This window comes from Lampris incognitus, chromosome 9 (assembly GCF_029633865.1).
Source record: "Lampris incognitus isolate fLamInc1 chromosome 9, fLamInc1.hap2, whole genome shotgun sequence".
In the NCBI taxonomy this organism is placed as follows: domain Eukaryota; kingdom Metazoa; phylum Chordata; class Actinopteri; order Lampriformes; family Lampridae; genus Lampris; species Lampris incognitus.
In genome coordinates this window covers 61563062-61583309 of record NC_079219.1, presented here as the reverse complement: position 1 = coordinate 61583309, position 20248 = coordinate 61563062, and the positions used below count along the sequence as shown (strand labels likewise).

The 20248-nt window shown below is 55.3% G+C and overlaps 1 protein-coding gene across 1 annotated transcript in view; it reads right to left on the bottom strand.

Moving 5' to 3' along the window:
• Window positions 1-8743, bottom strand: part of cspg5a (chondroitin sulfate proteoglycan 5a) — a 145441-nt gene extending 136698 nt beyond the window's left edge. Inside the window, exon 1 of the mRNA XM_056286886.1 lies at window positions 8647-8743. Within this exon, the coding sequence (XP_056142861.1) occupies window positions 8647-8743 (97 nt within the window). The remainder of the gene's footprint in view (window positions 1-8646) is intronic.
• Window positions 8744-20248: the final 11505 nt, after the last annotated feature.

Sequence of the window (20248 nt, the reverse complement as noted above, 5' to 3'; positions counted from 1 at the left end):
TTTAAAGCTCTGAAAACCCAAGAACTGAACCCCAAAAAGAGTCCCCTGAAGCAGCTGGCTCTGAGACTCACTAACCCTCTAACAAATACTAAGACCAACCAACCTCAGGCCAGCACTGCATCCCAAACAAAGTTTACGATAAATCAGCTATAAAACAAAGCAAGAACAATTATCTGAAACATTGGAACGCTGAAATCAAAACTCAAAACAAACTAGAAGTCTATCGGGCCCTAAAAACAAACTATGATTTGGAAGAATACCTCTTAACTGTCAGAGACAGGAAGCAGCGACAGACCCTCACCAAATACAGGCTCAGTGACCACAGTCTAGCCATTGAAAAGGGGAGACACAAAAAGACGTGGTTGCCAAAAGAGCAACAATCATGTGGTCCTGGGAGGAGGGCCAGCGGCGAGCATTGCAGCAAGATTTATATTATCTTGTTATTATTATAATCATTGTTGTATTGTGTTGTTGTTGTTTTACATGCTTTGGCAATATGTACACAAATGTATGTCATGCCAATAAAGCACATATTGAATTGAATTGAATTGAGAAAGACAGAGAGAGAGACAGAGAGAGAGAGAGAGAGAGAGAGAGAGAGAGAGAGAGAGAGAGAGAGAGAGACAGGGAGAGAGAGAGAGACAGGGAGAGAGAGAGAGACATCTCCAGAGGCTGTGCCCATCTACCTAATGTTCATCTGGCCCACCACTCCAACATCTCAACACAGGACCTGTATGACCACTGCCATTTAAGCAAGATGGCAGTGAGGAAGTTTGAAAAAACACTCAAGGATACAGCACTAGGGAGACAGCTCCCCACAACGAATGGACACCTTACCTCCCAGCCACGGCCCCACTACAGATACAACCATCCAGACAGAGAGTGGCATCAGCACCATGACAACAGACCAACCAAGCCACAAAAACCAGTCCACCCATCAACCACAGCACTCAGCACCTAAGCCAAAAAGAGCCCACAAGCCTGACGGCCAGTACAGGCCTAAACCTCCACCCACCAGGACCAGCAAACCACACCTCCCACCCCCCTCCAGGACCAGACTTCCCTCCCCTAGGCAATCACGCCTCCCACCCCCCCAGGACCAGACCTCCCACCCGCAGCACCAGTCTACACCTCCTGACTAGTTCACCAACCTCCAAGACCTGCCCATCACCATCCCCACCACCCCTCCCAACCAGATCACCAGACTCCAGGACCAGCTCGCCCCTCCTCCAAACCAGACCCCTGGCCCCCAGGACCTGCCCACCACCGACCCCACCCCACCGCCAGTCCAGACCACTGGTCCCCAATACCTGCCCATCACCGCCCCCACCTGCCCGCAAAACCAGACCGCTACCCTCCATACAAAACGGCTCACCTCCCCTCCTCCCCATGGCCGAACCACCACGTCCAGCCAACAACTGGGCCAACTGCAGCACAGCCTAGCAAAGAGCCCCCCAAGCCAGAGCACAGCTATGCAGAGGTGCTGAAGAGACAGGAGCCACCTCAAGTGGGTGACATTAGACAGCTGCTCAAGTACATCTGCTCTAAATTAATTTAAACTGTCAAAAAAAAAGATTGATTGACGGAACGAATCAACACCTTAGCCCCAGACCCTCAGCACTTAGCATCTCAGCCAAAAAAGAGCCAGCCCACAAACCTGACACATCCAGTATAGGCTGCAAACCCCGCCTCCCAACCAAGATCAGCCCATCCGCCTCCACCCCCCTTCCAGGACAAGACTTCCCACTCCCAGCACAACACGCCCCCCCCCCCCCCCAGGACCAGACCTTCCACCCCCAGCACCAGTGCACACACCCTCCTAACTAGATCACCTAGCCCATCACCGCCCCCACACCCCCTTCCAACCAGACCTCTGGCCCCTCGGACCTCGCCACCACATCCCCTCACCTCCAGCCAGTAACTGAACCCACTGCAGCTCCGCCCGCAGCACAGCCATGCAGTGGCGCTGAGAGGATAGGATCACCTCAGATGGGTGAGATAAGGCGAATGCTTCAGTACATCTGCTCTGAATGTATTTAAGTCTGTTAACCAAAAAAAAAAGATTGATTGATGTATATATCGACAATGTTTTGTAACGATTCTATGTTTTGAAAGGTTTATCTCATTGTGAACATTAATTGTTATTATTTGTTACTATGGCCTGCCTTTCCATTAGTACTTGGAATATCCAAGGCCTGAGCTCATCAGCTTTTGGCCTGAAATGTAGAAATAGATAATTTCAGGAGAACATCAGAGATATTGATATTATGATGTTAATGGAAACATGGAGCAAAGACAACAAAATCACTCGCTGTCCCCCAGACTATAAAGAAATAATTGTAACGTCACAAAAACTCAGCACAGTACAGCAGGGTAGAAACTGAGAAGGTCTGTTAATGTGGTACAAATCAAAATTAGACAGACACATCAGTGTCATGAAAAAAGGAAAACATCATATCTGGGTAAAAATTAGTAAAGAAATCTTCAACTCACAAAAAGATATCTTCCTCTGTGCAATGTATATCCCCCCTTATGAATCTCGCTATTACAGTGAAGATACATGTACACTGTTAGAGACAGAAACAAGCCATTTTCAGGCTCAGGGAAATGTTCTTGTCCGTGGAGATCTAAATGCACAGACAGGCACCCAGAATGACTTTGTATGTTCAGATGGAAATAACTACATTTGTAACTCACATGATAAAGCCAATAAGTGTGTTTACTCCCACAGAAGCAACTGTGATCCAGCTACAAACAGAACAGACATGGAAAAGAACTCTTGATGCTCTGTCGCAGTCGGGGTCTGTATATCGTCAACGGTAGAATAAGAGGAGACACTCTTGGAAGACACACTTTTGCTCACCTCTTGGAAATAGCACAGTAGATTACGTAATAACCAAAATAGACCCCTTGTCAATTAGAGCGTTCACTGTCAAACCACTAACCCCCCTTTCTGATCACAGCCAAATCGCTGTTCATCAAAAAGACAGAAACCATACTATCAAATCACAGCCCAGTAAGCTGCTCCACATAAAGAAATCATACAGATGGGCTGAAAACAGTACAGAGGAATTCAAGAAAGCCACTGACAATCACGAAATCCAAAATCTTTTAGATATCTTCCTAGATACCCCTTATATCCTCAGCAAAGAAGGTGTCAATCAGGCCGTGGAAAAAGTTAACAACATATTTGAAAAAGCAGCAGAAAAAGCAAGATTAAAAGGATCAAGATCAAAACCAAAATTTAAGAAAGAAGATACCTGGTTTGAAGCAGAATGTCAATCAATAAGGAAAGAACTTCGTAAGTTATCCAATCAGAAACACGGAGATCCAAATAATACATCAATTAGACTTCTATATTGTGAGGCACTAAGACTATATAAATGCTCACTCAGAACTAAGAAAGCTCAGTACACCTGTAAGCAACTGACAGTGATTGAGGAGTCATTAAACACCAATAAATTTTGGGACAATTGGAATCGCTTCAAAAAACAAATCATGAAGAATTAGTGATACAAGATGAATATATCTGGACAAACCATTTCCAAACTCTATTTAAGAAAGTCCAATCAGATCAAAGCACGGACCAATGTAACATAATAAAGCAAACTAGAAAAATTAGAACCGTCAATCAAGGAATATCAAAACCTACTCGACTCCTCCATCACTGAGCAGGAACTTTTAGACCAAATTGGCAAGCTGAAGCCCAAAAAAGCGTGTGGACCTGATGGCATTCTAAATGAAATGCTAACACCTATGAATGAAAAGTCTCAATGTGCTACACTTAAGTTATTCAACCTAGTTCTGAGTGTGAGTTATTCCCGACATCTAGAATCACGGATTAATCACAGCAATTTTCAAAAGTGGAAATAAATTTGACCCCAACAACTACCGAGGCATCTGTGTGAACAGTAATCTGGGGAAGGTATTCTGTAGTATCATCAACTCCCGGCTAAAAAACTTCCTTATGAAACACAATGTCTTGAGTAAAAGCCAGATTGGATTCTTACCAAACTACCGCACTACTGATCATATTTTCACCCTACACACCCTAACTGAAAAACATACTCAAAATAAAAACAAATTATTCACTTGTTTTATCGACTTCAAAAAAGCATTTGATTCTATTTGGCATTACAGACTGTTCTACAAATTAATGGAAAGCGGTGTAGGGGGGAAAACATATGATATTATAAAATCAATGTACTCGGGAGCTAAGTGTGGAATCAAAATAGGATTCAAAAGAACTCACTATATCCCTCAGGAGTGCGGAGTGAGACAGGGCTGCCCTTTAAGCCCAACTCTGTTTAACTTGTATATCAACGAGTTGGCAAATATGCTGGAAAACTCACCAGCAACTGGACTCACTCTGCAAGACAGTGAGGTCAAATTCCTGCTCTATGCAGATGACCTGGTCCTTCTTTCACCATCGGAGGAAGGACTCCAGTCTCAATTAGACCTTCTTCAAAAGTTTTGTCAGACCTGGCCCTGACAGTTAACATGAGTAAAACTAAAATAATTATATTTCAGAAAAGATCCAGATATCAGCGAAGACAGCACATATTTAGATTAGGACCAAATGAAATTGACCATACATTTAATAATACCTACCTAGGCCTTAGAATCAATTCTAGAGGAACTTTCAACATGGCAGTGAATGGACTAAGAGAGAAGGCACGCAGGGCTCTACTTGCCATAAAAAGACAAACCCCTTTTGAAATTCCAATTAGAATCTGGTTAAAAATATTTGAATCAGTCATAGAACCAATTGCCCTTTATGGCAGTGAAGTGTGGGGTCCACTTGCAAGTCAGGAACTAGATAAATGGGAAAAACACCCAATTGAGACCCTGCATGTTGAATTTTGTAAAAACATTATTAAAGTCCATCGGCACACCACAAACAAAGCATAGAGGGTAGAACGAGGCCAATATCCTCTTCTGATTAAAATTTAAAAAAGAGCAATCAAATTCTGGAAACATCTAACATTCAGCGACCCACACTCTTTCCATTATAAAGCCTTACAATACCAAGAGTTGAGCAAAGATAAGAACTCGCCTACCAACCTGGTCTTCAGCCATCGTGTACCACTAACACATACCAACACTTTAGAGGCACAAGACTAGGTCCAAACTACACAACATATTCGGCTTCAACAAATTCCCTTAAATCTAAAAGACAATTATTATGAATATTGGCAATCTAAAACAAAATCCCAAAGCAAGATGCAATGCTATTTGGCCCTAGACAGAGAGTACACATTAGCAGATCACCTCATTCAAATAAAAGAAACACATTTGAGAAACATACCGACGAAATACAGACTCAGTGAGCATCGCCTAGCAACAGAAACAGACATAAAAAGACCCGAATGCCAAAAGTCGAACGTTTCTGTCAACAGTGTGAAGACAATGTTGTCGAGACAGAGCTGCACTTTTTAGCTGAATGCAAGACATTCTGGGAAATCCGCCATTACTACGTTCAGAAATTTGAGGAGAGACACCCCAAATTCACTGCCCGGCCAAACCCCAGAAAACTGCCCTACATACTAGGTGAACACAGAGACAGCTGTACTGTGACGCCCCAAATTCACTGCCCGGCCAAACCCCAGAAAACTGCCCTACATACTAGGTGAACACAGAGACAGCTGTACTGTGGCTGCACAGTATGTTCCAGCCTGCCACCGTCTGAGGGACAGTGAGGGATAGCCGGTACTCCTTCCCAACGGGGAGGACCGGGACTACACTCAGACCACACACACACACACACACACACACACACACACACACACACACAGGGCCACACAGACGATGGCAAAAAAATTGTCATTGCATGTGTTGATGTATATGTGTTCTGTATTGTATACTGTCCTTTATGTGAACACACCCTCACGCACACACACGCACACGCGCGCGCACACATACACACACACACACACACACACACACACACACACACACATGCAGAGACTGACAAATTCACACACATCCACTCACACAGGATCTTGTTGCCATGACGTAGCTGTGTGAGTTGTTGTACTGCATGTGTTGATGTGTGTGTGTGTGTTGTGTGTTGGTGCACTCTTATTGTCCTTTATGTGAAAATGCTTTGCAATACACATGTGTATTTGTCACGCTAATAAAAGCACATGTGAATTGAGAGACGGGGGCAGAAGGTAAGACAGAAGGTTAATAGAGGAGAAGAAAGTGGGAAAGAGGAGAGGAGACATGACAAGGGGAGAAAGAGAAGGAGATGAGCTGAGGTCTTTGGGGACCGTCCATCCAAGAGACGTGTGTGTGTGTGTGTGTGTGTGTGTGGGGATGAGCTCGGCCACCATGACTTCATCCATCAACACAGCTCCGTCAGGAGGGTGGAGCCAGGCTCGTGGTGTTTAAGAATGATATGAAGACCCCCAAGGTAGTCCAGCAGGTAGTCCTGGTAGGACTCTATCAGTTAGGGACACTGCAGCCAGTCTAGGCTGTCTAGCCAGATGAGGGGCGAACTGCCACCTCCACACACCGCCAGTGAAGCGAGAAAATGTGTCGGGGGGGGGGTGAAGGGGGGTGAAGGGGGTGGGTAGCCCAAGGCTGAGTTTGATGCAGCTGCACCAGATATGCCAACCTCTTCATCATCCAGTCCACCTGAGCACAGCGCGCCTCATCACCGCCTCATTCACGATGGTCTTCCTCAGCACACGCACTATAACACACCGTTCATACATGATGGTCTTCCTCAGCGCTATAACACACCGTTCATACACGATGGTCTTCCTCGGCGCTATAACACACCGTTCATACACGATGATCTTCCTCAACAATATAACACACCGTTCATACACGATGGTCTTCCTCAGCACTATAACACACCGTTCATACACGATGGTCTTCCTCGGCGCTATAACACACCGTTCATACACGATGGTCTTCCTCAGCGCTATAACACACCGTTCATACACGATGGTCTTCCTCGGCACTATAACACACCGTTCATACACGATGGTCTTCCTCGGCGCTATAACACACCGTTCATACACGATGGTCTTCCTCAGCGCTATAACACACCGTTCATACACGATGGTCTTCCTCGGCACTATAACACACCGCTCATACACGATGGTCTTCCTCAGCACTATAACACACCGTTCATACACGATGGTCTTCCTCAGCGCTTAACACACCGTTCATACACGATGGTCTTCCTCAGCGCTATAACACACCGTTCATACACGATGGTCTTCCTCAGCGCTATAACACACCGTTCATACACGATGGTCTTCCTCAACGCTATAACACACCGTTCATACACGATGGTCTTCCTCGGCGCTATAACACACCGCTCATACACGATGGTCTTCCTCAGCGCTTAACACACCGTTTATACACGATGGTCTTCCTCAACGCTATAACACACCGTTCATACACGATGGTCTTCCTCAACGCTATAACACACCGTTCATACACGATGGTCTTCCTCAACGCTATAACACACCGTTCATACACGATGGTCTTCCTCAACGCTATAACACACCGTTCATACACGATGGTCTTCCTCAACGCTATGACACACCGTTCATACACGATGGTCTTCCTCAGCACGCGCACTATAACACACTAAGACGAGACACGCACATGTTACGTGCAGGTGTGGTGGGTGGAGCACGGCATGGCCAGGTGTGGTGGGTGGAGCACGGCATGGCCAGGTGTGGTGGGAGTGGTGGGTGGAGCACGACTGGAGAAGGCATGGCCAGGTGTGGTGGGTGGAGCGCGGCATGTTTAGAGGAAGCAGTGTAGTTACACCGTCTCCTCTTCATCACCGCTGCAGGAGACAAAAGACGCTGCAACTGACGTGAGAAAGGAGACCAACCGCTGCTTCGCCACCTCGCGGATTCCCCCGGCAGCGCAGTCTTCCTCCACACAAAGAGGAAGCAGCAGCCGTCCATGTGTGTGCGCGTGCGCGCGTCCCCTGAAGGCGATGTGTGTGTGTGCGCGCGCGTGTTTGTGTGTGCGCGCGCGTGTTTGTGTGTGCGCGCGCGTGCCCCTGAAGGCGCTGTGTGTGTGTGTCTGTGTGTGTATGTATGTGTGTATGTGTGTGTGTATGTGTGTGTATGTGTGTGTGTATGTGTGTGTGTGTGTGTATGTATGTATGTGTGTGTGTGTGTGTGTATGTGTGTGTGTGTGTGTGTGTGAGAGAATGTTCGTTAGCTGCCTCATGAATAATTCATGAGCAGGTTGTAATCCCCGTCTTTGTGCGCGGGGCTCCATCATGGCCGCGGTGGCGGCGGCAGCCTCGGGGGACCCACTCTGCTGCGGCGGCTCGCCAGTCACCCGGGTCCCTCAGAGGAGGGCATCAGCGGGGTCTGGCAGCCAGACCGGGTCTGGCTTTGTGGAGCTGGCCTGCTCTGCGTCCCTGTGCTGTGATTTATTAAGGCGGATTAAGAGGACGCGCTGCACATCAGGCCCACGTATCTGCGGTCTTTGCGTAAAGTCGCTCCGTGACCTACAATGGAAGCCCCCTGACCTGGTTCTGGCTGACCTGGTTCTGGCTGACCTGGTTCTGAATGCGCGGTGGGACTCCGCGTTAGCACCGCATGCGGTCTCATTGTGTGCAGAAACCCGAAGACATCCCACGGGAATAAAGTCGGTTCTTACCGTGGACCGGCAGCGGGATCCAGTGCAGAGCCCAGACGCAGGACAGCAGCAGGATCCTCCAGCATCCCGGACCAAACCTCACCTCGGGTCCCTGCATGCTCGCGTGCAACAAAAGCCAAAGTTGAAACAATAAAAATAAAAAGGTGGGCCCAGATTATGGTGCTGCTAGAAAACGGACAGTACTGCGTCCTGCAAGCGGTCTGGACCGGGCCCCGTTTGATCCGCGTCTAGACTGCCGCCCCCCTCCACTGCTCCATAGCGCCGCTGGTCTTCTGCTCGCCGCTTCAGCCTCTCGTCCAGTTAGCAGGGTTGGCTTGGCCGCGGCTCCGCCGCCGCGGTGCCGCCGGACGGGCGGAGTTCGGGGGGTTCGTTTGGTTTACTGCCTCGCGCTCCTCGGGACAGGCGGGCTGCGAGCCGCGCGGCGCCGGATGCGGTGCGTTCAGTCACGTTCTCCTCCTATAGAAGACAAGAAAGGGTTGTTACTGTGGCTCTGCTCCTCCCCCCCCCCTCCCCCCGGTCCTCCCTCCCTCCCCCCGGTCCTCCCCCTCCTCTCTCCCGGGGCTTCTTTCTCCTCCTTTCAGTTATTTGCTATTCAACACGCACTTTTGGATGCCGGTGCGCGCGCCCACCACGAAGCTCCCGCGCGGTTTATCCACGAGACATGATTCATTACGAGGGGGCGCGCAGGCTGACACGATGAGCAGTGTGTATGTGTATGTGTGTGTCGGTGTGTATGTGCACGTGTGTGTGGGTGTGTATGTGTATGTGTGTGTCGGTGTGTATGTGCACGTGTGTGTCGGTGTGTATGTGTATGTGTGTGTGGGTGTGTATGTGTATGTGTGTGTGGGTGTGTATGTGTATGTGTATGTGTATGTGTGTGTGGGTGTGTATGTGTATGTGTGTGTCGGTGTGTATGTGTATGTGTGTGTCGGTGTGTATGTGTATGTGTGTGTGGGTGTGTATGTGTATGTGTGTGTGGGTGTGTATGTGTATGTGTATGTGTGTGTGGGTGTGTATGTGTATGTGTGTGTGGGTGTGTATGTGTATGTGTGTGTCGGTGTGTATGTGTATGTGTGTGTGGGTGTGTATGTGTATGTGTGTGTGGGTGTGTATGTGTATGTGTGTGTGGGTGTGTATGTGTATGTGTGTGTGGGTGTGTATGTGTATGTGTGTGTGGGTGTGTATGTGTATGTGTATGTGTGTGTGGGTGTGTATGTGTATGTGTGTGTGGGTGTGTATGTGTATGTGTGTGTCGGTGTGTATGTGTATGTGTGTGTGGGTGTGTATGTGTATGTGTGTGTCGGTGTGTATGTGTATGTGTGTGTGGGTGTGTATGTGTATGTGTGTGTGGGTGTGTATGTGTATGTGTGTGTGGGTGTGTATGTGTATGTGTGTGTCGGTGTGTATGTGTGTGTGGGTGTGTATGTGTATGTGTGTGTCGGTGTGTATGTGTATGTGTGTGTGGGTGTGTATGTGTACGTGTGTGTGGGTGTGTATGTGTATGTGTGTGTCGGTGTGTATGTGTATGTGTGTGTGGGTGTGTATGTGCACGTGTGTGTGGGTGTGTATGTGTGTTTTGGGGGCCAGGGACTGTTAGAGGCGCTCGTATTCAATAAAAGACCTCAACCCACCACACCAAGGACAGTCCTGTTAAGCGGGACCTGATGCCAGGGCCGTCTCCAGGATGTGACTACATTCGGGGCTTAGCCCGGGCTTCCGTAGGGGGGTCCGGGCTTCTGTAGGGTGGTCCGGGCGTCTGAAGTCCGGACCCCCCTACAGAAGCCCGGACCACCCTACAGAAGCCCGCACTCCCCTAAAGAAGCCCGCACTCCCCTAAAGAAGCCCGGACCACCCTACAGAAGTCCGGACCCCCCTACAGAAGTCCGGACCCCCCTACAGAAGCCCGGACCACCCTACAGAAGCCCGCACTCCCCTACAGAAGCCCGCACTCCCCTAAAGAAGCCCGCACTCCCCTAAAGAAGCCCGGTACCCCCCTACAGAAGTCTGGACCCCCCTACAGAAGCCCGCACTCCCCTAAAAACGCCCGGACCACCCTACAGAAGCCCGGACCCCCCTACAGAAGCCCGCACTCTCCTAAAGAAGCCCGCACTCCCCTAAAGAAGTCTGGACCCCCCTACAGAAGCCCGCACTCCCCTAAAGAAGTCCGGACCACCCTACAGAAGCCCGGACCCCCCTACAGAAGCCCGCACTCCCCTAAAGAAGCCCGGACCCCCCTACAGAGGTCTGGACTCCCCTACAGAAGCCCGGACCCCCCTACAGAAGTCTGGACCCCCCTACAGAAGCCCGGACCCCCATACAGAAGCCCGCACTCCCCTACAGAAATCCGGACCCCCCTAGAGAAGCCCGCACTCCCCTAAAGAAACCCTGACCCCCCTACAGAAGCCCGGACCCCCCTTCAGAAGTCCGCACTCCCCTAAGGAAGCCCGGACCCCCCTACAGAAGCCCGGTCCCCGCTACAGAAGTCCGGACCCCCTACAGAAGCCCGGACCCCCCTACAGAAGTCCGGACCACCCTACAGAAGTCCGGACCCCCCTACGGAAGCCCGCACTCCCCTAAAGAAGCCCGGACCCCCTACAGAAATCCGGACCCCCCTACAGAAGCCCGCACTCCCCTAAAGAAGCCCGCACTCCCCCTACAGAAGCCCGGACCCCCCTACAGAAGTCCGCACTCCCCTAAAGAAGCCCGGACCCCCCTACAGAAGCCCGGTCCCCACTACAGGAGCCCGGACCCCCCTACAGAAGTCTGGACCCCCCTACAGAAGCCCGGACCCCATACAGAAGCCCGCACTCCCCAAAAGAAGCCCGGACCCCCCTACAGAAGTCTGGACCACCCTACAGAAGCCCGGACCCCCCTACAGAAATCCGGACCCCCCTAGAGAAGCCCGCACTCCCCTAAAGAAGCCCGGACCCCCCTACAGAAGCCCGGTCCCCACTACAGAAGCCCGGACCCCCCTACAGCAGTCCGCACTCCCCTAAAGAAGCCCAGACCCCCCTACAGAAGCCCGGTCCCCACTACAGAAGCCCGGACCCCCCTACAGAAGTCCGCACTCCCCTAAAGAAGCCCGGACCCCCCTACAGAAGCCCGGTCCCCATTACAGAACTCCGGACCCCCTACAGAAGCCCGGACCCCCCTACAGAAGTCCGGACCACCCTACAGAAGTCCGGACCCCCCTACGGAAGCCCGCACTCCCCTAAAGAAGCCCGGACCCCCCTACAGAAGCCCGGACCCCCCTACAGAAGCCCGCACTCCCCTAAAAAAGCCCGGACCACCCTACAGAAGCCCGGTCCCCACTACAGAAGCCCGGACCCCCCTACAGAAGTCCGGACCCCCCTTCAAAAGCCCGGACCCCCATACAGAAGCCCGCACTCCCCTAAAGAAGCCCGGACCCCCTACAGAAGCCCGGACCCGCCTACAGAAGTCTGGACCCCCCTAAAGAAGCCCGGACCCCCCTACAGAAGCCCGGACCCCCCTACAGAAGCCCGCACTCCCCTAAAGAAGCCCGGACCCCCATACAGAAGTCCGCACTCCCCTAAAGAAGCCCGGACCCCCCTACAGAAGCCCGGTCCCCCCTACAGAAGTCCGGACCCCCCTACAGAAGCCTGGACCCCCCTACAGAAGTCCGCACTCCCCTAAAGAAACCCGGACCACCCTACAGAAGCCCGGTCCCCCCCTACAGAAGCCCGGACCCCCCCTACAGAAGCCCGCACTCCCTAAAGAAGCCCGGACCCCCCTACAGAAGCCCGGTCCCCACTACAGAAGTCCGGACCCCCTACAGAAGCCCGGACCCCCCTACAGAAGTCCGGACCACCCTACAGAAGTCCGGACCCCCCTACGGAAGCCCGCACTCCCCTAAAGAAGCCCGGACCCCCCTACAGAAGCCCGGACCCCCCTACAGAAGCCCGCACTCCCCTAAAGAAGCCCGGACCACCCTACAGAAGCCCGGTCCCCACTACAGAAGCCCGGACCCCCCTACAGAAGTCCGGACCTCCCTTCAAAAGCCCGGACCCCCATACAGAAGCCCGCACTCCCCTAAAGAAGCCCGGACCCCCCTACAGAAACCCGGACCCCCCTACAGAAGTCTGGACCCCCCTAAAGAAGCCCGGACCCCCCTACAGAAGCCCGGACCCCCCTACAGAAGACCGCACTCCCCTAAAGAAGCCCGGACCCCCATACAGAAGTCCGCACTCCCCTAAAGAAGCCCGGACCCCCCTACAGAAGCCCGGTCCCCCCTACAGAAGTCCGGACCCCCTACAGAAGCCTGGACCCCCCTACAGAAGTCCGCACTCCCCTAAAGAAACCCGGACCCCCCTACAGAAGCCCGGTCCCCCCTACAGAAGCCCGGACCCCCCTACAGAAGCCCGGTCCCCACTACAGAAGTGCGGACCCCTACAGAAGCCCGGACCCCCTACAGAAGTCCGGACCCTCCTGCAGAAGCCCGGCCCCCATACAGAAGCCCGCACTCCCCTAAAGAAGCCCGGACCCCCCTACAGAAGCCCGGACCCCGCTACAGAAGCCCGGCCCCTCCTACAGAAATCCGGACCCCCCTACAGAAGCCCGCACTCCCCTAAAGAAGCCCGGACCCCCCTACAGAAGCCCGGACCCCCCTACAGAAGTCCGCGCTCCCCTGAAGAAGCCCGGACCCCCCTACAGAAGCCCGGTCCCCACTACAGAAGTCCGGACCCCCTACAGAAGCCCGGACCCCCCTACAGAAGTCCGGACCCCCCTTCAGAAGCCCGGACCCCCATACAGAGGCCCGCACTCCCCTAAAGAAGCCCGGACCCCCCTACAGAAGCCCGGACCCCCCTACAGAAGTCTGGACCCCCCTACAGAAGCCCGGACCCCCATACAGAAGCCCGCACTCCCCTAAAGAAGCCCGGACCCCCCTAAAGAAGCCCGGACCCCCCTACAGAAGTCCGGACCCCCTACAGAAGCCCGGACCACCCTACAGAAGTCCGGACCCCCCTTCAGAAGCCCGGACCCCCACACAGAAGCCCGCACTCCCCTAAAGAAGCCCGGACCCCCCTACAGAAGCCCGGACCCCCCTACAGAAGTCTGGACCCCCCTACAGAAGCCCGGACCCCCATACAGAAGCCCGCGCCCCCCTAAAGAAGCCCGGACCCCCCTACAGAAGTCTGGATCACCCTACAGAAGCCCGGACCCCCCTACAGAAATCCGGACCCCCCTACAGAAGTCCGCACTCCCCTAAAGAAGCCCGGACCCCCCTACAGAAGCCCAGTCCCCCCTACAGAAGTCCGGACCCCCCTACAGAAGCCTGGACCCCCCTACATAAGTCCGCACTCCCCTAAAGAAGCCCGGACCCCCCTACAGAAGCCCGGTCCCCCCTACAGAAGCCCGGACCCCCCTACAGAAGTCCGCACTCCCCTAAAGAAGCCCGGACCCCCCTACAGAAGCCCGGTCCCCCCTACAGAAATCCGGACCCCCAACAGAAGCCCGGACCCCCTACAGAAGCCCGCACTGCCCTAAAGAAGCCCGGACCCCCCTACAGAAGCCCGGACCCCCTACAGAAGCCCGGTCCGCAGTACAGAAGTCCGGACCCCTACAGAAGCCCGCACTCCCCTAAAGAAGCCCGGACCCCCCTACAGAAGTCTGGACCACCCTACAGAAGCCCGGACCCCCCTACAGAAATCCGGACCCCCCTACAGAAGCCCGGACCCCCGTACAGAAGGCCGCACTCCCCTAAAGAAGCCCGGACCCACCTACAGAAGTCTGGACCACCCTACAGAAGCCCGGACCCCCCTACAGAAGCCCGGACCCCCCTACAGAAGTCTGGACCACCCTACAGAAGCCCGGACCCCCCTACAGAAGCCCGCACTCCCCTACAGAAGCCCGGACCCCCCTACAGAAGCCCGGACCCCCTACAGAAGCCCGGACCCCCCTACAGAAGTCTGGACCACCCTACAGAAGCCCGGACCCCCCTACAGAAATCCGGACCCCCCTACAGAAGCCCGGACCCCCGTACAGAAGGCCGCACTCCCCTAAAGAAGCCCGGACCCCCCTACAGTAGTCTGGACCACCCTACAGAAGCCCGGACCCCCCTACAGAAGTCTGGACCACCCTACAGAAGTCTGGACCACCCTACAGAAGCCCGGACCCCCCTACAGAAGTCTGGACCACCCTACAATAGTCTGGACCACCCTACAGAAGCCCGGACCCCCTACAGAAGCCCGGACCCCCCTACAGAAGTCTGGACCACCCTACAGAAGCCCGGACCCCCCTACAGAAATCCGGACCCCCCTACAGAAGCCCGGACCCCCGTACAGAAGGCCGCACTCCCCTAAAGAAGCCCGGACCCCCCTACAGTAGTCTGGACCACCCCACAGAAGCCCGGACCCCCCTACAGAAGTCTGGACCACCCTACAGAAGCCCGGACCCCTCTAAAGAAGCCCGGACCCCCCTACGGAAGTCCGGACCACCCTACAGAAGCCCGGACCCCCTACAGAAGCCCGGACCCCCCTACAGAAGTCTGGACCACCCTACAGAAGCCCGGACCCCCATACAGAAGCCCGGACCCCCTACAGAAGCCCGGACCCCCCTACAGAAGTCTGGACCACCCTACAGAAGCCCGGACCCCCCTACAGAAGTCCGGACCCCCCTACAGAAGCCCGGACCCCCATACAGAAGCCCGCACTCCCCTACAGAAGCCCGGACCCCCCTACAGAAGTTCGGACCACCGTCTGTAGGGTGGTCCGGTGGTCCAGAAGTTCGGACCACCGTCTGTAGGGTGGTCCGGACTTCTGTAGGGGGTCCGGGCTTCTGTAGGGTGGTCCAGACTTCTGTAGGGGGTCCGGGCTTCTTTAGGGGAGTGCGGGCTTCTGTATGGGGGTCCGGGCTTCTGTAGGGGGGTCCGGACTTCTGTAGGGGGGTCCGGGCTTCTATAGGGTGGTCCAGACTTCTGTAGGGGGGTCCGGATTTCTGTAGGGGGGGTCCGGACTTCTGTAGAGGGGTCCGGGCTTCTGTAGAGGGGTCCAGACTTCTGTGGGGGGGTCCGGGCTTCTTTAGCGGAGTGCGGGCTTCTGTATGGGGGTCCGGGCTTCTGTAGGGGGGTCCGGACTTCTGTAGGGTGGTCCAGACTTCTGTAGGGGGGTCCGGGCTTCTTTAGGGGAGTGCGGGCTTCTGTATGGGGGTCCGGGCTTCTGTAGGGGGTCCGGGCTTCTGTATGGGGGTCCGGGCTTCTGTAGCGGGGTCCGGGCTTCTGTAGGGGGGTCCGGACTTCTGTAGGGGAGTGTGGGCTTCTGTATGGGGGTCCGGGCTTCTGTAGGGGGTCCGGATTTCTGTAGGGGGGTCCGGGCTTCTGTAGGGTGGTCCAGACATCTGTAGGGGGGTCCGGGCTTCTTTAGGGGAGTGCGGGCTTCTGTATGGCGGTCCGGGCTTCTGTAGGGGGGTCCGGACTTCTGTAGGGTGGTCCAGACTTCTGTATGGGGGTCCGGGCTTCTGTAGCGGAGTGCGGGCTTCTGTATGGCGGTCCGGGCTTCTGTAGGGGGGTCCGGACTTCTGTAGGGTGGTCCAGACTTCTGTAGGGGGGTCCGGGCTTCTTTAGGGGAGTGCGGGCTTCTGTATGGGGGTCCGGGCTTCTGTAGGGGGTCCGGGCTTCTGTATGGGGGTCCGGGCTTCTGTAGCGGGGTCCGGGCTTCTGTAGGGGGGTCCGGACTTCTGTAGGGGAGTGTGGGCTTCTGTATGGGGGTCCGGACTTTTGTAGGGGGTCCGGATTTCTGTAGGGGGGTCCGGGCTTCTGTAGGGTGGTCCAGACTTCTGTAGGGGGGTCCGGGCTTCTTTAGGGGAGTGCGGGCTTCTGTATGGGGGTCCGGGGTTCTGTAGGGGGGTCTGGACTTCTGTAGGGGGGTCTGGGCTTCTGTAGGGGGTCCGGGCTTCTGTAGGGGGGTCCGGATTTCTGTAGGGGGGTCCGGGCTTCTGTAGGGTGGTCCGGACTTCTGTAGGGGGGTCAGGGCTTCTTTAGGGGGTCCGGGCTTCTGTAGGGGGGTCCGGACTTCTGTAGGGGTGTCCGGGCTTCTGTAGGGGGGTCCGGACTTCTGTAGGGGGGTCCGGGCTTCTTTAGGGGAGTGCGGGCTTCTTTATAGGGGGGTCCGGGCTTCTGTAGGGGGGTCTGGACTTCTGTAGGGGGGTCCGGGCTTCTGTAGGGTGGTCCAGACTTCTGTAGGGGGGTCCGGGCTTCTTTAGGGGAGTGCGGGCTTCTGTATGGGGGTCCGGGCTTCTGTAGGGGGTCCGGGCTACTGTATGGGGGTCCGGGCTTCTGTAGCGGGGTCCGGGCTTCTGTAGGGGGGTCCGGACTTCTGTAGGGGAGTGCGGGCTTCTGTATGGGGGTCCGGGCTTCTGTAGGGGGTCCCAACTTCTGTAGGGGGGTCCGTATTTCTGTAGAGGGGTCCGGGCTTCTGTAGGGTGGTCCAGACTTCTGTAGGGGGGTCCGGGCTTCTTTAGGGGAGTGCGGGCTTCTGTATGGGGGTCCGGGCTTCTGTAGGGGGTCCGGGCTTCTGTGTGGGGGTCCGGGCTTCTGTAGCGGGGTCCGGGCTTCTGTAGGGGGGTCCGGGCTTCTTTAGGGGAGTGCGGGCTTCTGTATGGGGGTCCAGGCTTCTGTAGAGGGGTCCGGACTTCTGTTGGGGGGTCCGGGCTTCTGTAGGGGGGTCCGGGCTTCTGTAGGGGGGTCCAGACTTCTGTAGGGGGGTCCGGGCTTCTTTAGGGGAGTGCGGGCTTCTGTATGGGGGTCCAGGCTTCTGTAGAGGGGTCCGGACTTCTGTTGGGGGGTCCGGGCTTCTGTATGGGGGTCCGGGCTTCTGTAGGGGGGTCTTCACTTCTGTAGGGGGGCCGGGCTTCTGTAGGGGGGTCCGGGCTTCTGTAGGGGAGTGCGGGCTTCTGTAGGGGGTCCTTGCTTCTGTAGGGGGGTCCGGATTTCTGTAGGGGGGTCCGGGCTTCTGTAGGGTGGTCCGGGCTTCTGTAGGGGGGTCTGGGCTTCTGTAAGGGGGTCCGGGCTTCTTTAGGGGAGTGCGGGCTTCTGTATGGGGGTCCAGGCTTCTGTAGGGGGGCCCGGACTTCTGTAGTGGTGTCCGGGCTTCTGTAGGGGGGTCCGGGCTTCTGTAGGGGGGTCCGGGCTTCTGTAGTGGTGTCCGGGCTTCTGTATGGGGGTCCGGGCTTCTGTGGGGGGTCCGGACTTCTGTAGTGGTGTCCGGGCTTCTGTAGGGGGGTCCGGGCTTCTGTAGGGGGGTCCGGGCTTCTTTAGGGGAGTGCGGGCTTCTGTAGGGGGTCCAGGCTTCTGTAGGGGGGTCCGGGCTTCTGTAGGGGGGTCCGGGCTTCTGTAGGGGGGTCCGGGCTTCTTTAGGGGAGTGCGGGCTTCTGTAGTGGTGTCCGGACTTCTGTAGTGGTGTCCGGGCTTCTGTAGGGGGGTCCGGGCTTCTGTAGGGGGGTCCGGGCTTCTGTATGGGGGTCCGGGCTTCTGTAGGGGGTCCGGACTTCTGTAGTGGTGTCCGGGCTTCTGTAGGGGGGTCCGGGCTTCTGTAGGCGGGTCCGGGCTTCTTTAGGGGAGTGCCGGCTTCTGTAGGGGGGTTCGGACTTCTGTAGGGGGTTCCCGGGCTTCTTTAGGGGAGTGCGGGCTTCTGTATGGGGGTCTGGGCTTCTGTAGGGGGGTCCGGACTTCTGTATGGGGGTACGGGCTTCTGTAGGGGGGCCCGGACTTCTGTAGGGGGGACCGGGCTTCTGTAGGGGAGTGCGGACTTCTGTAGGGCGGTCCGGGCTTTTGCAGGGCGGTCCGGGCTTCTTTAGGGGAGTCCGGGCTTCTGTAGGGGGGTCCGGACTTCTGTAGGGGGGTCCGGGCTTTTGTAGGGGGGTCCGGGGTCCGGGCTTCTTTAGGGGAGTGCGGGCTTCTGTAGGGGGGTCCGGACTTCTGTAGGGGGGTCCGGGCTTCTGTAGGGGGGTCCGGGCTTCTTTACGGGAGAGCGGGCTTCTGTAGGGGGGTCCGGACTTCTGTTGGGGGGTCCGGGCTTCTTTAGGGGAGTGCGGGCTTCTGTAGGGGGGTCCGGACTTCTGTAGGGGGGACCGGGCTTCTGTAGGGGGTCCGGGCTTCTTTAGGGGAGTGCGGGCTTCTGTAGGGGGGTCTGGGCTTCTTTAGGGGAGTGCGGGCTTCTGTAGGGGGGTCTGGACTTCTGTAGGGGGGACCGGGCTTCTGTAGGGGGGTCCGGGCTTCTTTAGGGGAGTGCGGACTTTTGTAGGGGGGTCCGGGCTTCTGTAGGGGTGTCCGGGCTTCTGTACGGGGGTCCGGACTTCTGTAGGGGAGTGCGGACTTCTGTTGGGGGGACCGGGCTTCTCTAGGGGGGTCCGGACTTCTGTAGGGGTGTCCGGGCTTCTGTACGGGGGTCCGGGCTTCTTTAGGGGAGTGCGGACTTCTGTTGGGGGGACCGGGCTTCTCTAGGGGGTCCGGACTTCTGTAGGGGTGTCCGGGCTTCTGTAGGGGGGTCCGGACTTATGTAGGGGGGTCCGGGCTTCTTTAGGGGAGTCCGGACTTCTGTAGGGGGGACCGGGGTTCTGTAGGGGGGTCCGGACTTCTGTAGGGGGGTCCGGGCTTCTTTAGGGGGGTCCGGGCTTTTTTAGGGGAGTGCGGGCTTCTGTAGGGGGGTCCGGACTTCTGTAGGGGGGTCCGGGCTTCTGTAGGGGGGTCCGGGGTTCTGTAGGGGAGTGCGGGCTTCTGTATGGGGGGTCCGGGCTTCTGTAGGGGGGTCCGGGCTTCTGTAGGGGGGTCCGGGCTTCTGTAGGGGGGTCCGGACTTCTGTAGGCGGGTGCAGGCTTCTGTAGGGGGGTCCGGGCTTCTGTAGGGGGTCCGGGCTTCTTTAGGGGGGGCCGGGCTTCTGTAGGGGGGGCCGGGCTTCTGTAGGGGGTCCGGGCGGGGGTCCTCCCCCAGAACATTGCTTTGTTAAACAAGCGCTATAGTGATGCTTTTTATGCACTCTGACGTCGTCTTACATCAAAGTCCATGTTGAAGTGTGTCCCCGAAAAATTCCACAGTAATTATGAACTGTGATGATAAAATGTTACTAGTTGTTAGTAAGTAGTATTAGTACTGAGTAGAAGCAGTAACTAGTATTAGTACTGAGTAGAAGCAGTAACTAGGATTAGTACTGAGTAGAAGCAGTAACTAGGATTAGTACTGAGTAGAAGCAGTAACTAGGATTAGTACTGAGTAGAAGCAGTAACTAGTATTAGTACTGAGTAGAAGCAGTAACTAGGATTAGTACTGAGTAGAAGCAGTAACTAGTATTAGTACTGAGTAGAAGCAGTAACTAGGATTAGTACTGAGTAGAAGCAGTAACTAGGATTAGTACTGAGTAGAAGCAGTAACTAGTATTAGTACTGAGTAGAAGCAGAATACGTCACAACTGCTGTCATTACACATATATTGACATGCTTCAGTAGCAGACTGGAGAACATAATTACAAGTTTTATGTTAACATTACTCCATCCATCCATCATCCATCCGTCATCCATCCATCATCCATCCATCATCCATCCGTCATCCATCCGTCATCCATCCATCATCCATCCTCATCAATCCGTCATCCAT